Genomic DNA, 13,065 nt, shown 5'->3' with positions numbered 1-13,065 from the left:
GGGATGAGCCGACTATTTCCTGAGGAAGCTGAGATCCTTCAACGTGTGCAGCAAGATGTTGGAGATCTCCTACCAGCCTGTTGTTGCTAGTGCACTCTTCTTTGCTGCCGTCTGCTGGGGGGGCAGCATCAGGGCCGGTGACACCAGCAGAATCAATAAATTGATCAGGAAAGCTGGCTCTGTCATCTGCATCAAACCCGACAATTTTGAGGCTGTGGTGGAGAGGAAGACTCTGAACAAACTGTTGTCCATCATGGATAACCCCACCCACCCTCTCCACCTGCAGCTGGACAGACAGCGGAGCTCCTTCTCCAACAGACTGCTCCAGCTCTGCTGTCACAAGGACAGATACAGGAGAACATTCCTTCCTACTGCAATAACAATAATGTACAATAATTCCCCTCCGGCTGGAAGACAAGTCACTGCTCCGTAGGCTCTCTTGTGAACTGGACTTAACATGCACACCTTCACACTTAACATTGTACATTTACATTATACTGATTTAATATTCCATTTCATTGCCTTATTTGTACATTTCTCATTATGTTCTTAGTTCTAATTATTTGTTATTTGTTTTGTTTCTTTTTGTATTTGGCTGCTGCAACGAAACAAAATTCCCAGTTTGGGATAAATAAAGTATTTCTGATTCTGATTCTGATAAGGCATCTCTTACCCTGTGATAATTAAAAAGAGACTCAGAACTACTATCAGAGTGAGACATCTTCCTTTCCATTTCTGACTGGGCCCTGTGGAGCTTTGCATAGTGGCTTGTAGCTGCCCCCTGCTGATAACACCAACAGGAAATACTTTTAGAGGCCGACATCTCTCTATAAAATGTTAATATTGCATATGCACACATAATGACATACGATAAAAGGTGTAGGAATTAGAGGATACTCTAGGACTACCTGGGATACTGTAAACCAGTGAGAAACAACATTTAAAAAAGAATGACACATTCAATAAAAGAGCCCAAAGATCCACTCATGAGCTAATTTATTAAACTAAATGTGGTAATAATGCGTATAAAAATAAAGAAAACAAAGCTACGACAACCATCCAAAAACATCATAATCCCTCAGGTCCTTAAAGAGTCCAGTATGGGCTAAAGGATTGGCCCAAAACTGTACTGTGGTAAAAATACAAAGTGTTAGTTGGCACAACAGAAGATAAATGACAGTTTTATGACTTGTAAAGCACAAAAACATCATGAGCTAATGAAACAGAAAAGATATACAGTAGACATACTGTATGTACAGAATCACAAATGGTTGTTTCTCACATACACACTTTAAAAATATATATAAAGGCCCATGTTCTCTACCAAAGGTGACATGATCATCTGTCAGATAGCAAGTTTTGGAGCAAGAGAAGAAAATGTCAAGTTGAAAAACAGCACCATAGATCAAGAACATGATTTAACACACTACATGATTTTCTTTGCGAATGTTCACATGTCAAGTGGATGAGGTTAATCCAAAGGCCCCTTGGGTAAGTGTTTTAAGAGTTTCCCAGCATGCTCATCCCACAGTCAGCTCCTGATTCTGGGCAAGCCTCCAGTCGAGCCAGTCTGTTCTGCTCGATGGCGATGGCCTCGGCTGAGTGCTTGCATTTCTCTGATCCACACTGACAGGTGAAGTACTTGCTCTTAATGTCCCAAAATCGGTCTCCATAGTCGAATCTAGTGAAACAGGAAAGAAAAAATAAGGGGGAAGGTTAATGTAGAAATCATTGGTCCCCAACTGATCTACTGAGTTATTTTCATATTCTTAGATTTGTATAGTATACATGCATTATTTATCCATGTCCATTTTTTTTAAATTAAAGAAATGATTTCTTATTATTTTCTGCTCTTTTATTTTCTTAGTTTCATACTGTTTACATTTTTAAATAATTTATGCTTGATACAATATCTTTTGATAAATAATCAATATAAAAGTATAAATTATTTTCATCCCATGTTTAAATGTCAGATGTAAGAATTCCAGTTAACCATTACATAAAACAAAAAAAAGAACAAAATCATTAAGAGGCTAAAAAAAACATTTACAAATATTTTAAAACAAAAGGAGGGAAATAAAGAAAAAAGCTTTGAGCAGGTGATCATAAACGCCCCAGCTTCTCACCCCAGCTCTTGTCCGCTGAGGATGTCTCTGGAGCTGAAGAAGGCGATGCGGGGAAACCTCAGGTCCTGGTGCAGCATGAACACACGCACTGGGATGAGGTTCGGGTCACACAGGTGATTGATGAAGCGGCTGATGTTGCCATAGTACCGGGCATCAATGCAATACACCTCACCATCCTTCACCAAAACAAATGACAAAATGTGTTAGAATTCACCCCCTATAACAATTATCTGATATTTCAAGCTAAAGATGCCAAATTACAAACAATGTACAAAGTACATCATCAGAGACGCAAGCGTGACTGCCATCTTTTAGTCCTGTTATTGTTTTGCTTTATATGCATCGACATTTTAAAATGCTCCACATTTGCGAATTTAATAAAGAAAAAGGATACACGATTTAAATAGGCTTTTGTAAAAGATGAAATCAATCAAAATACGGAGACAGATCAGCAATTAATTAACTGACGTTTGTTATTTTGCAGTATTTTAAAAAGAAAGTGTTAGAATTAGCAGAAATTAAATGTTGACTCCACATGCAACACAATGTAAAACTGATTAAAAAAAATGTACATAATTTAAAAAAAATACAAGTTCATCTAGAAATGTCCACAAAGGCTGGAGTTTTTCAAAATGGCACTTTCCATGAAAAATGTTGGCTGAAAGACTGCAGTAAGCTGAAACCGTGTGACGGTTTTTAACCAGACCAGCAGCGGATGTCTTATTTTTCTGCATGGGTTAAGTTCTGGTTAATTATTGACTTTAATAGTTATTTGTTATTGGTTATACAGGAAATATGGCAGATGTTCCTTGTGATGTTTTACACTCCAGTAATCTCTGTTTTGATGAAAAGAAAGGCTTCTTTTTGAAAACTTCACCTTGTTGTCCAGGTCAAACAGGTAGGAGTCGTCTTCTCTAACATCGGCCTCTGCGTCGGAGATGAGCTCCCCAACATATCTGAGTGAAGGGAGGTAAAAAGTTGATTATATAACCTCTGACTTGTCAAACATACTGAACTGTGTGTAAATCAATCCTCTCTTACTCGCAGATGAAGCTTCCCTGGGGTATATCCTGCAGAGCTCGAACACCCCAGCCCATCTTCTCCGTCCTGTAGAGCTGAAGACGAACTCTGAGGGGAAAACAGAACGAGGGTTCAGACTTAAAGTAAGCAGTGCAGTTATTTGTCATGCAGGGGCCGGCCAATAAATACATTATATATAATATTTTTTGCAACAAGCTCTCTTTCCTTTCAACCAGAAACGTCACAATGTCAATTTGTTGATAGAAAGTTGCAAGTGAATTTTGTTGCTGTTAAAACTAGTTGAGAAACATAAGGTTAGAGGAGTTAAATTCTTACTTGATGCCTGCTTGTACCACTCTGTTCTTGCATGTTCGGTAACAGGAACATGCCATGTTGCATTCAAATATTAGTGGAGGCTCAATTTTGTTGAATTCCTGGAGCAGTCGCTGGTCCTACAAAATAAAAACAATGCAATAAATTGAGATTAGTTTCACTACAAACTTTACTGCTAATCATTGATGCATGGATATTACAAAAATAAATTGGCAGTAAAAAAAAGGTTTATTTACCTTGTCGTACCAGCAGCGGATACTCAGCTGTCCACAGAGGCAGTTGCTAGACGAGCAGTCATCAGTGCAGCTACAGTGCTGAAGAAAAGACCATTATAATGTATGAGGCATTTTTAATTGAAAACAAAATTATTGTTTGTGTCTAAAAGAAAGACATTTATGAAGTTTAAATGAGAGCCTGATTCATATTTTACCTGCAAGTGTGTAATATTGCGGTCTATGTTCATTGCTGAAGTTTCACAGTTTTCTGAAACATATTTGTAGTCTGACGGACAGCCCTCGTCATCCACTGCGTTCACACAGGGAATCGGGACGTTCTCATAGCCCTGTGCAATGTCACTGAACAATGAACAAGGAGTTATCATAAAGAATAATAGGAAACAATCTCGTAATGAAGAAACAGTTTATTTTAAAAGACAAGGTTCAACAAAATAACACCAACCTGCAGATGATTTTCTCAGTCCGAAGCATTCGATTGGTTATTCCTCTCCTCAGCTTCCTGTTGATCTGGAGGGCGACCCACACCGGCGTGTCGGGCCGAGCGAGGCTGAGAGGCGTGTCTCCTTCCCTGTTCACAATGTCAATGTCTGCACCTCTGGACAGGAACAACCTGCAGAAGAAACACGACACATTTATTTGTTGGAAAATGGATGGTTGCTTTTGGCTCCAGAAAAGCAAACAATACAAATGATTTGTACAATGAAATATAATAAAGTGTATGATGACATTGACTCACGTAACACATTCCAGGAAGCCCTCTCTGGCGGCGATGTGAAGCGGCGTGTCTCCGTGCACGTTAACTGAAGCTAGGGAGCAGCCAGAGTTCATGACCAACTCTGCTATATCCACATTCCCTGCATACGCTGCCCAGTGGAGGCACACGTTCAGCTCCTGTCGGGAGGAACGGGACTGATTAAAGTAATAACCTGAAACATATTCATGCAGCTACATACACATAAAGAAAACATGGATAATGACATATCGGGTAAATCATTGTTCTGCAGATGCTCCTGTTCAAAGCCGAGGGAGATTCCTAATAAGGCTTGTTTTTAAATCAAAGTCAATTTCCACAAATGCCCTTTTCTACTGAAGCAAATCACTTGCACCCCCTACTGGTGAGTGAATAGGAGTCAGCAAGCAGAACCATCATTACATGGTCATTACATACTTTTATTTATAAAGATTGAATAATAGTAAACCTCAACAGTGAGAGGATCTTGAGCATGAAGTCATAGAAAATATCAGACAGACAGTCAAATACAGGACACACACACACATTTGCAAATACAAAAGAAGCATACTCAAAGGAGCTGTTACAAACTGTGCAAAAACGCATTTTCATGTCACACAATCTCCGAACCTCGGTGTTAGCTTGAAGAAACTTACTTTATCACTTATGGTGACATCAGCGCCTCTGTTCAGCAGCACTTTAATCACATCTACGTGTTTGTGCTCTGCAGACCAGATTATGGGCGTCCAGCCCCCTGTGTCCTGAAATCAAACCGCCAGGATGGATAAGAATCAGCCGACACAAGTCAAACGGATAGTACTGACATTTAGGTGCTTAATTTACCTGTGCGTTGACATCCACCTGCCCTGTTTCCAGCAGCATGCTGACAATTTCCAGGTTTCCCAGTTTGGCTGCGTGGTGGAGGCCAGTGTATCCATCCTCCTCCTGAAGACATGAACAAATACTGAACTCCATATCAACCAAACCCCTGAAACTTCACATTTATCTTTTTAATTTTAGGCACTCAAAGACACTCACAACATGATAGACACAGGCCCCGTTCTTGACCAGGTAGTGGGCCACCTCAATGTGGTTGTTGATGATCGCTTCAAACAGAGGGGTCCTCCGGTCCTTGTCTTGGGCATCAACTTGAGCTCCGGCCTGTTAGAATACATTCAAAGATTTGATCAGCATCTTGAGATTTGGAAATACTTTAAATAATGTCAGCCCATTAGATGCCTGAGCGCAAGCACAGTAAAACAAAGTAATTACACAAGTAACTGGCCGTTTCATCTTGAGGCAGTTTTCTCATATTAACTCTGGACATCAGCTGTTGTTGTAATTAACCATTTTTACAATATAATTGTTTAAAATAGGAATGTTTCCTTTGCGACAAAGCACAGGAATTCATGTGTTTTGCACTAAAGGAGATATTGCTCACATTACTTTTTATGAACCTGCAATAAAAAATATGTAAAGCATGTGTCCTAATCACCCCCCCAAAAATTAAGACAGATGCAAAGAAGGTTCACCTGTAGGAGAATGTAGCAGACTTCCAGCAGGCCTTTCTGAGCTGCAGCATGGAGAGCAGAGCGTCTGTTCTGAGAGTCAGGCTGGTATGTTGGATCTATGCCCTCCACTTTGAAACCCACACAAAACACACAGTTTTAATACACAAATATTGTACAAATATATCACGATTTCCTCTTCGTACAAGCCCACTCACTCAGCATGAGCAGGACTCTCTGCACCTCTCCCTGCTTAGCAGCCGGGTAAAGCTGGCGGGGGTGGAACCTCAGTTTCTTCCTCCTGGCAGATCAAAAAACAACAACCACCAATTTAAACTAGTCTGATGTGCGGGTGCCACAGAAAGCTCCCTTGAAGAGGTTAAAGCAAACCTGAACATGATGAAGAACTTTACTTTTAAATCCTTATACAAGTGAAAAAAAGTCAAATCTAAACTCCAACCTCTCAGTGTCCTGTGTGAGGATGGCCTTCTGCAGCGCCGCCCTGCTGGGCCCAGGTGGGAGTGCACTGGGGCTGATAGGTTTCCCATTTGGCATACAGAGGGAGGGCCCCACGCTGTCCACTCCCTCCTCTGCTGGGGGGAGGGTGGCCACAGTTGCTGCAGAGGCTACAGGCTGCGGAGGCTGCTGCTCCATTGCCAGTGTCACCAAACCATGACTGTGTATACGTGCACTGAAAGAGGCAAATAAGGAGAGCAAAGGAAAGAAAATTAAACTTTTATAGTTTATAGAGCTGATCAATTTCTCCCAGGTCATCCTATTTTACCTGACAGGCCTCTCTGGCATCTTCCCATCCTTCATTCCTCCTGTTGAGGCTGTGAGTGACGGTGCAGTTGGGGCGGATGGTGGCAGTGACGGGGTAGTTGTGGAGGAAGCAGACATGGTGACGACTGTGGTTGCAGAGGCTGTGGCCGAGCTGAAAGAGGGGATGGTGACCTCCTGGGCTTCAGAGGCATCTTCCCCGCAGTGGGGACAGAAAAGCATGCCGCCACCGCCGTTTGATCTGCTGCGGCCACCGCCCAGCACTGTCACACAACCGCGGTGGAAACGGTGAGCGATACGCTGGTCTGGGCAGCACTCGAGAAAAGTGCCCTGAAAGAGAAGAAGGTAAGATATCAAGAAGGAGAAAGCATTAACCTAGATTAAGTCATATTTAATATATTGCTTTTAAATCCCTACAGTAGATGGTATAAACCCTTTACCGCTAGGCAGAAGTATCCACACCCAGGACAGCAGTGGTGTTTGACCATGTGTGAGCGGTGGGCCTCACAAAGCACCATGAGGGGCACCCGACTGGATGGACGCATGGTCTCCCCTTTCATGGTCCGACTGGTACAAGCCCTCAGCTGACAAACAGAGCAGGACAGACAAGTTACAGTTTGAGACGTGAGCTTTATAAACTACAACAGACCAGCAGAGACGTCGCCCGGCTCTCGAAAACTACAAAGACAAACCTCTCCATTGACGCTTTCAGTAGCCATACACTGTCTGCTGATGCGGTGGCTGCTGCTGTCCACCCGAGGAGCCTCCATCCTGCAGCTGCAGAGAGGAAGCTCCTCCAGCCGCTCAGTGTCTCCTGCTTCACTTCCTTCTGCAAAGGGAACAGAAAGATTTGACTGTTTGTGATGTTTGTCACCAATGTTTCTTTTGAAGTTTGTGTTTGACTTTGTTTTAATAGTGAATAACCCCATTTTTATAGATATGATTAGATATTCAACCATTTCAGATTAAAAGGGACAGGTATGTATCATTAACTCACCATGATGAGGAGAAAGAGTCAGACTGTCGGCAGCAGCGATGTCCAGAGCACCCAGAGGAACCTCCGTGTACTCAGTGGCTCTTCCTGCTGTAACCCGGATAACAAAGTATAAGCATTCGTCATGAGAGAGACGTGTGCATATTATCTTAACTGTACTCCGAGACATAGTCAGCGTCCTGGAGATCTTTCTGTATCTTTCCCGACTGGTGCTTTAAAAAAAAAAAAATCGTATCGTTTCTTTCTTTTTATGGTGGAGTTTTTTGGCGGGAAATTGGCAAATCAATGGCTGTAGTTTCCAGACAGAGGAGGATCAAAGTTTAAATCCCTTTTTTCCCCTTTGATCATTGACGGATGATCCTCATTTAGCTTATTATGTTACCCTCACCTACAATGTAGGTGGACCACAGTAAAGAGGGCTGAAAGCTTGCTTTATAAATGATATGTATCTATAACCCACGTGAGTAATGTCACTCACCTCCCACTGTCTCAACCACGTCCGCCGAGTTTCTCTCTTTTTCCTGGTGTGACTGCTGCCACGAAGACTCGTTTTTACTCTGGACAGTTCTCTTTGTTTCAGACTCTGAACTCTGCAAGGGGAAAAATACTGTCTTAATACAAAAATGTGACATCTGTGAAGGGTGGAGAAACTTGAACTGGAGATTTAAAAATACAAAACAGATAGGGGACAGAGATGCCGGTTTGTGGTGTCCTTTTTTTTAACACATCAACACAACAGCACAAGTGTTGATGATCTTTTAGTATACATGTTTGCATTGCTATGGTATGCATGGACGCACACACATATTCCTGTCACTGTTTTTCCACTTAACTTTTATGTAGTTAAGGTATAATGAAAACATTGTTTTATAATTATATTACTAGATAAGAATGTAATTATCAAGCTAGTGAAACAAGTAAAAGCACTCACATGATCTGACATGTTCACAGACCCCTCTATTTCTTTACTTTGCTGCTTTGCTTCTGCCCCACCATCTTTGAACTATAAAAAAAATGTATTCCATTATTTATTTATTTTAACCATGCATCACATACAGTGGTGTGCAGAAGTGTTGGCCCCCTTCCTGATTTCTTATTTTCTTGCATGTTTGTCAGACTTAATTGCTTCAGATCATCAAACACATTTAAATATTAGACAAAGATAACAACTAAACACAAAATGCAGTTTTTAAAATGAAGGTGTTTATTATTAAGGGGGGGAAAAAATTCCAAACCTACATGGCCCTGTGTGAAAAAGTGATTGCCTCCTAAACTTAATAACTGGGTGGGCCACCCTTAGCAGCAACAACAACTGCAATCAAGCGTTTGCGACAACTGGCAATGAGTCTTTCACAGCGCTGTGGAGGATTTTGGCCTACTCATCTTTGCAGAATTGTGTAGAATTTTGGTAGACCGCAAAATTCATGATTCCATTTACCACAGCAAGTCTTCCAGGTCCTGAAGCAGCAAAAAAGCCACAGACCATCAAACTACCACCACCATATATTACTGTTGGCATGATGTTCCTTTTCTGAAATGCTGTGTTACTTTTACGGCAGATGTAATGCAACACACACCTTCCAAAAAGTTATACGTTTGTCTCGTCAGTCCACAGAGTATTTTCCCAAAAGTCTTGGGGATCATCAAGAAATTGTATGGCAAAACTGAAACGAGCTTTTATGTTCTTTTTGGTCAGCAGTGGTTTTCGACTTGGAACTCTGCCATGCAGGCCATTGGTGGAGTCATGAACACTGACCTTAACTGAGGCAAGTGAGGCCTGCAGTTCTTTAGATGTTGTTGTGGGGTCTTTTGTGACCTCTCGGCCGGCCACTCCTGGGAAAGTTCACCACTGTTCCATGTTTACGCCATTTGTTGTTAATGGCTCTCACTGTGGTTCGCTGGAGTCCCAACGCTTTAGAAATTGCTTTATAACCTTTTCCAGACTGATAGCTCTCAATGACTTGGTTTCTAATTTGTTCAGGAATTTCTTTGGATCGCAGCATGACGTCTAGCTTTTGAGGATCTTTTTGTCTACTTCACTTTGTCAGGCAGGTCCTATTTAAGTTATTTCTTGATTGAGAACAGGTTTGGCCGTAATCAGGCCTGGGTGTGGCTAGAGAAATTGAACTCAGCTTTCCAAAGATGTGATAACCCTAGACTCTTTTTCACACGGCGCTATGTAGGTTTGGATTTTTTTTCCCCTTAATAATAAACACCTTCATTTAAAAACTGCATTTTGTGTTTACTTATGTTATCTTTGTCTAATATTTAAATGTGTTTGATGATCTGAAACATTTAAGTGTGACAAACATGCAAGAAAATAAGAAATCAGAAAGGGGGCAAACACTTTTGCACACCACTGTACATATTTTTTAACCATATGCTCAATAATATGTGCATGAGATACAACTGTTAATATTTGTGCAATATTTAAATCTAAGCTTCATACCTTTTCTGAATCTTGCTTTGACAGACTGGATATCAGAGTTTTCTCAGCTAGTTCCTGCTTTAGTTTCACCTCACTGCTGTTGCTCCTCTCTGGTGCAGTCTTGGTAACAGTCTCCACTTTTTTATGAAATAACGGTTCTTCCTTAGTTTTGAAAGAAAAAATAATATTACAATCTACAATCTAACTGCAAGTAATCTGATGAATAAACGATTAGTATTTACATGCAGAGACATGATCTTACCACAGTTTGAGCATTTTCTGGAATGTTCTCTGATTTTTCTGGCATGTCAGATAAATGTCCAAGTTTCCTCCTTTTTGCAGCTATTGAAAAATGAAAACAACAACAGTGAGTGAACACAACAACAATAGTGAGTGTACACTGTGAGTGTACACAGTGAGTATACACTTATACAAGGCACTTTAACATTTTTTTCCGATAGAAATGTTATTATTTTAAAGAGGAAAACATTAGTTAGTGTGAGTATGCGAAAGCCACTTACCTGTTTCAATTTCAGAGGATCCTGAAGGTGTCACAGGTGCTTCAGTGTGGCTGACCTGTGAAATAAAAACAGTCAATGCCTCAATGGTTTTGGAAAAGTGAAAAAAAGAATTGGGCAAATACTATATAAAGTGTGTTTTGTTAGTGGCTGAATTATTATTCACATTTGAAAATGTGTGTGCTCCTCAGGTTAATATTCAAGACAGAGGTACACATCTCATTTTACTCATGCCTAATGGAAAAGCTAACACCTACTATAATAGGCATCACCAAAAGACAGACAGCAGAACGGACCAGTGTGCTTAATGTGTCTATAGGTTAAAAGTGTCATAATTTGGAAATTCACAATATAAATTACATTGTTGAAATTACATGGACATGTAAATGGTCAATTTTATTTGATAGATGTAGGGATAGGTTCGAAGCACATTTAATAAAAGCCTGAGCTGTTTACATTTGAATAGCATAGCCCTGCTTTGTAGACTCACCTGCCCTGGTGCAGGCCTGTTCATGGTTTTTCGAGCCCGATGAATCTTTGTTGGAGGAGGGGAGACAGAAGGAGAGGAGGAAGCTGTGGCAGATGACGAAGAAGAGGAAGAAGAGGAAGAAGAGGAGGATGGGGAGGGAGCAGGTGCCAGAACGGATTTACTACTGCCGGGTCCAGAGACACTCATCTTAGCTCTACCAGGGGACAATGTCGAAGACGTCGAAGGAGAAGGGGACGATGATGAAATGGACTTTACTGCGTGTCCTTAAAGAGGGAGGTGAAGACATTACTGTGAATTTATCGAAAAAACTCAACTCAAGCTAATTTGTTTGTCTAAAAGGGTTCAAGGAAGTTTACAAAACTGCCTTATATCAACAGGTCATGGCTTCAGCAACATTGGCAAAAACTGACTGATTGCAAAGCCTTACCTGCTGCTGTTTTGCTAGGGGAGGAGGCAGGTAACCACTTTTCCCCCGCCTCACCAGCTTTGGAAGAGTCCTTCCCAGGTTGCAGAGATGACAACATTGATGAAATACCACCCATGTGCTCTGTCTTCTTGGGGACAGCAGCTGTGGTGGATGCTGCATTATCTGGAAAAGTAGTAAAATACCCAAATCAGACAATAACCCTGCCTGTTTGTGTACCTCAAAAACACAGATGAAACTATCAAATGATATCTCTCTTTAGACATACCTTCCTTTACTTGACTTGGTCCAGGTACGGACGCTGTTGGTGTTTCTGAGTCATTTCCTTCAGGGGGTTCCTGGCAGAGAACCAAGTAAAATATCATGTAAGAAAACATGAATTAAAAAAAGAAGATCCATTGATTCACTGCAATACACTGTAGCTGACATAAACATTTTAAAAGTTAGCCATGGAGTTCTGAAATATGTACACAACTGGACACATTCACCCACTATTAATCTATAGTACGTATATGTAACAGCTTTGTGATTTTACCAGGTACAACAGACACATTTATTGACTGTCTTCTTTGTCACTGCAATGTAATATTTTATAAAATGGATGGTTTGTGGAAGAAAAAAGCTAACTCTTGTTTGAGATAAGTTATTTACAAAATTGTACACGTAATTGTCCTGTCTATTCTTTACCTTTGTCAATCTTTGTTGTCCTTCTTCCTAGCTGTCCTTGCATGATTACAAATACTTTACCTAAAAGTGTGATTCAGAGGTTACTACTTGCTTTAATAAATCTGTCAGCCAATGGCTGATGGTGACTGTTGTTACGTCAAGTGCCGCCATCATCAATCAACCCATTCATGCCCTTCTACACATTTTGAAGCATCAATTATCCGTAAAATACAAGGAGAAGCAGTTAGATTTCGCCCACTTAGGCTACTTTGTGAAATCCACGCTTGAAATGTGTAAACATGATAATTCGTCTTATGCACAGACTTTGGGTCTTAACATTAGCTTTAAAAACAAAACATACAAGATACAATACAGGAACCGCAAAACCTAACAAGACCAACGCAAAATGACCAGAATGCAATGAATAAAAGGCAAAGAAACAGTTTGCATTAACAACATAAGAGCAATTTAACACAAAACATGTTACAGGCTAACGGAGCTAGCACTGTAGCACAGCTTTCAACAAAGAGCTCCCATAAATCGACAAGGAAAGACATTTTGCATCATCACAGACCGCTGCTATGTGGCGTGCTTTTTTTGTGTAGGAGAATGTGTTTATAAGTTGTAAAACAAATGTTAGTGTCGTTAGCATGCAGGTTTGTGTTGCAGAAAGGCTTTGCTACCTTCGTTGTTGTCTCAGATTCCGACATGTTTCGCGAAGCAGCGCATAAACGTAAAAGGACGTGTTGCGTCACCACCCAAAGCCACGCCCCCCCCCCCCCCCCCCCCCTCAATCATTTCCAAATACCTGA

The 13,065-nt window shown here is 41.0% G+C and overlaps 1 protein-coding gene across 1 annotated transcript; it reads right to left on the bottom strand.

The window, feature by feature from the left end:
- Positions 1-958: 958 nt before the first annotated feature.
- ehmt2 (euchromatic histone-lysine N-methyltransferase 2) lies at positions 959-12,969 on the bottom strand. Its single transcript, XM_063899974.1, has 28 exons — positions 12,937-12,969; positions 11,856-11,925; positions 11,591-11,752; positions 11,164-11,426; positions 10,677-10,731; positions 10,418-10,497; positions 10,177-10,317; positions 8,659-8,730; positions 8,206-8,317; positions 7,731-7,817; positions 7,426-7,562; positions 7,174-7,317; positions 6,738-7,063; positions 6,414-6,644; positions 6,172-6,254; positions 5,978-6,084; positions 5,484-5,606; positions 5,289-5,390; positions 5,102-5,206; positions 4,452-4,606; positions 4,158-4,325; positions 3,910-4,054; positions 3,716-3,793; positions 3,483-3,598; positions 3,168-3,254; positions 3,004-3,082; positions 2,127-2,302; positions 959-1,681 (listed from the first exon to the last, which is right to left on the bottom strand). Exons 1-28 carry the CDS (start codon positions 12,961-12,963, stop codon positions 1,501-1,503), a joined length of 3,612 nt encoding a protein of 1,203 aa, XP_063756044.1. The 5' UTR covers positions 12,964-12,969; the 3' UTR covers positions 959-1,500.
- Positions 12,970-13,065: the final 96 nt, after the last annotated feature.

The sequence above is a fragment of the Eleginops maclovinus genome, chromosome 13, assembly GCF_036324505.1.
Source record: "Eleginops maclovinus isolate JMC-PN-2008 ecotype Puerto Natales chromosome 13, JC_Emac_rtc_rv5, whole genome shotgun sequence".
In the NCBI taxonomy this organism is placed as follows: domain Eukaryota; kingdom Metazoa; phylum Chordata; class Actinopteri; order Perciformes; family Eleginopidae; genus Eleginops; species Eleginops maclovinus.
This window is presented reverse-complemented; position numbering and strand designations above follow the sequence as displayed.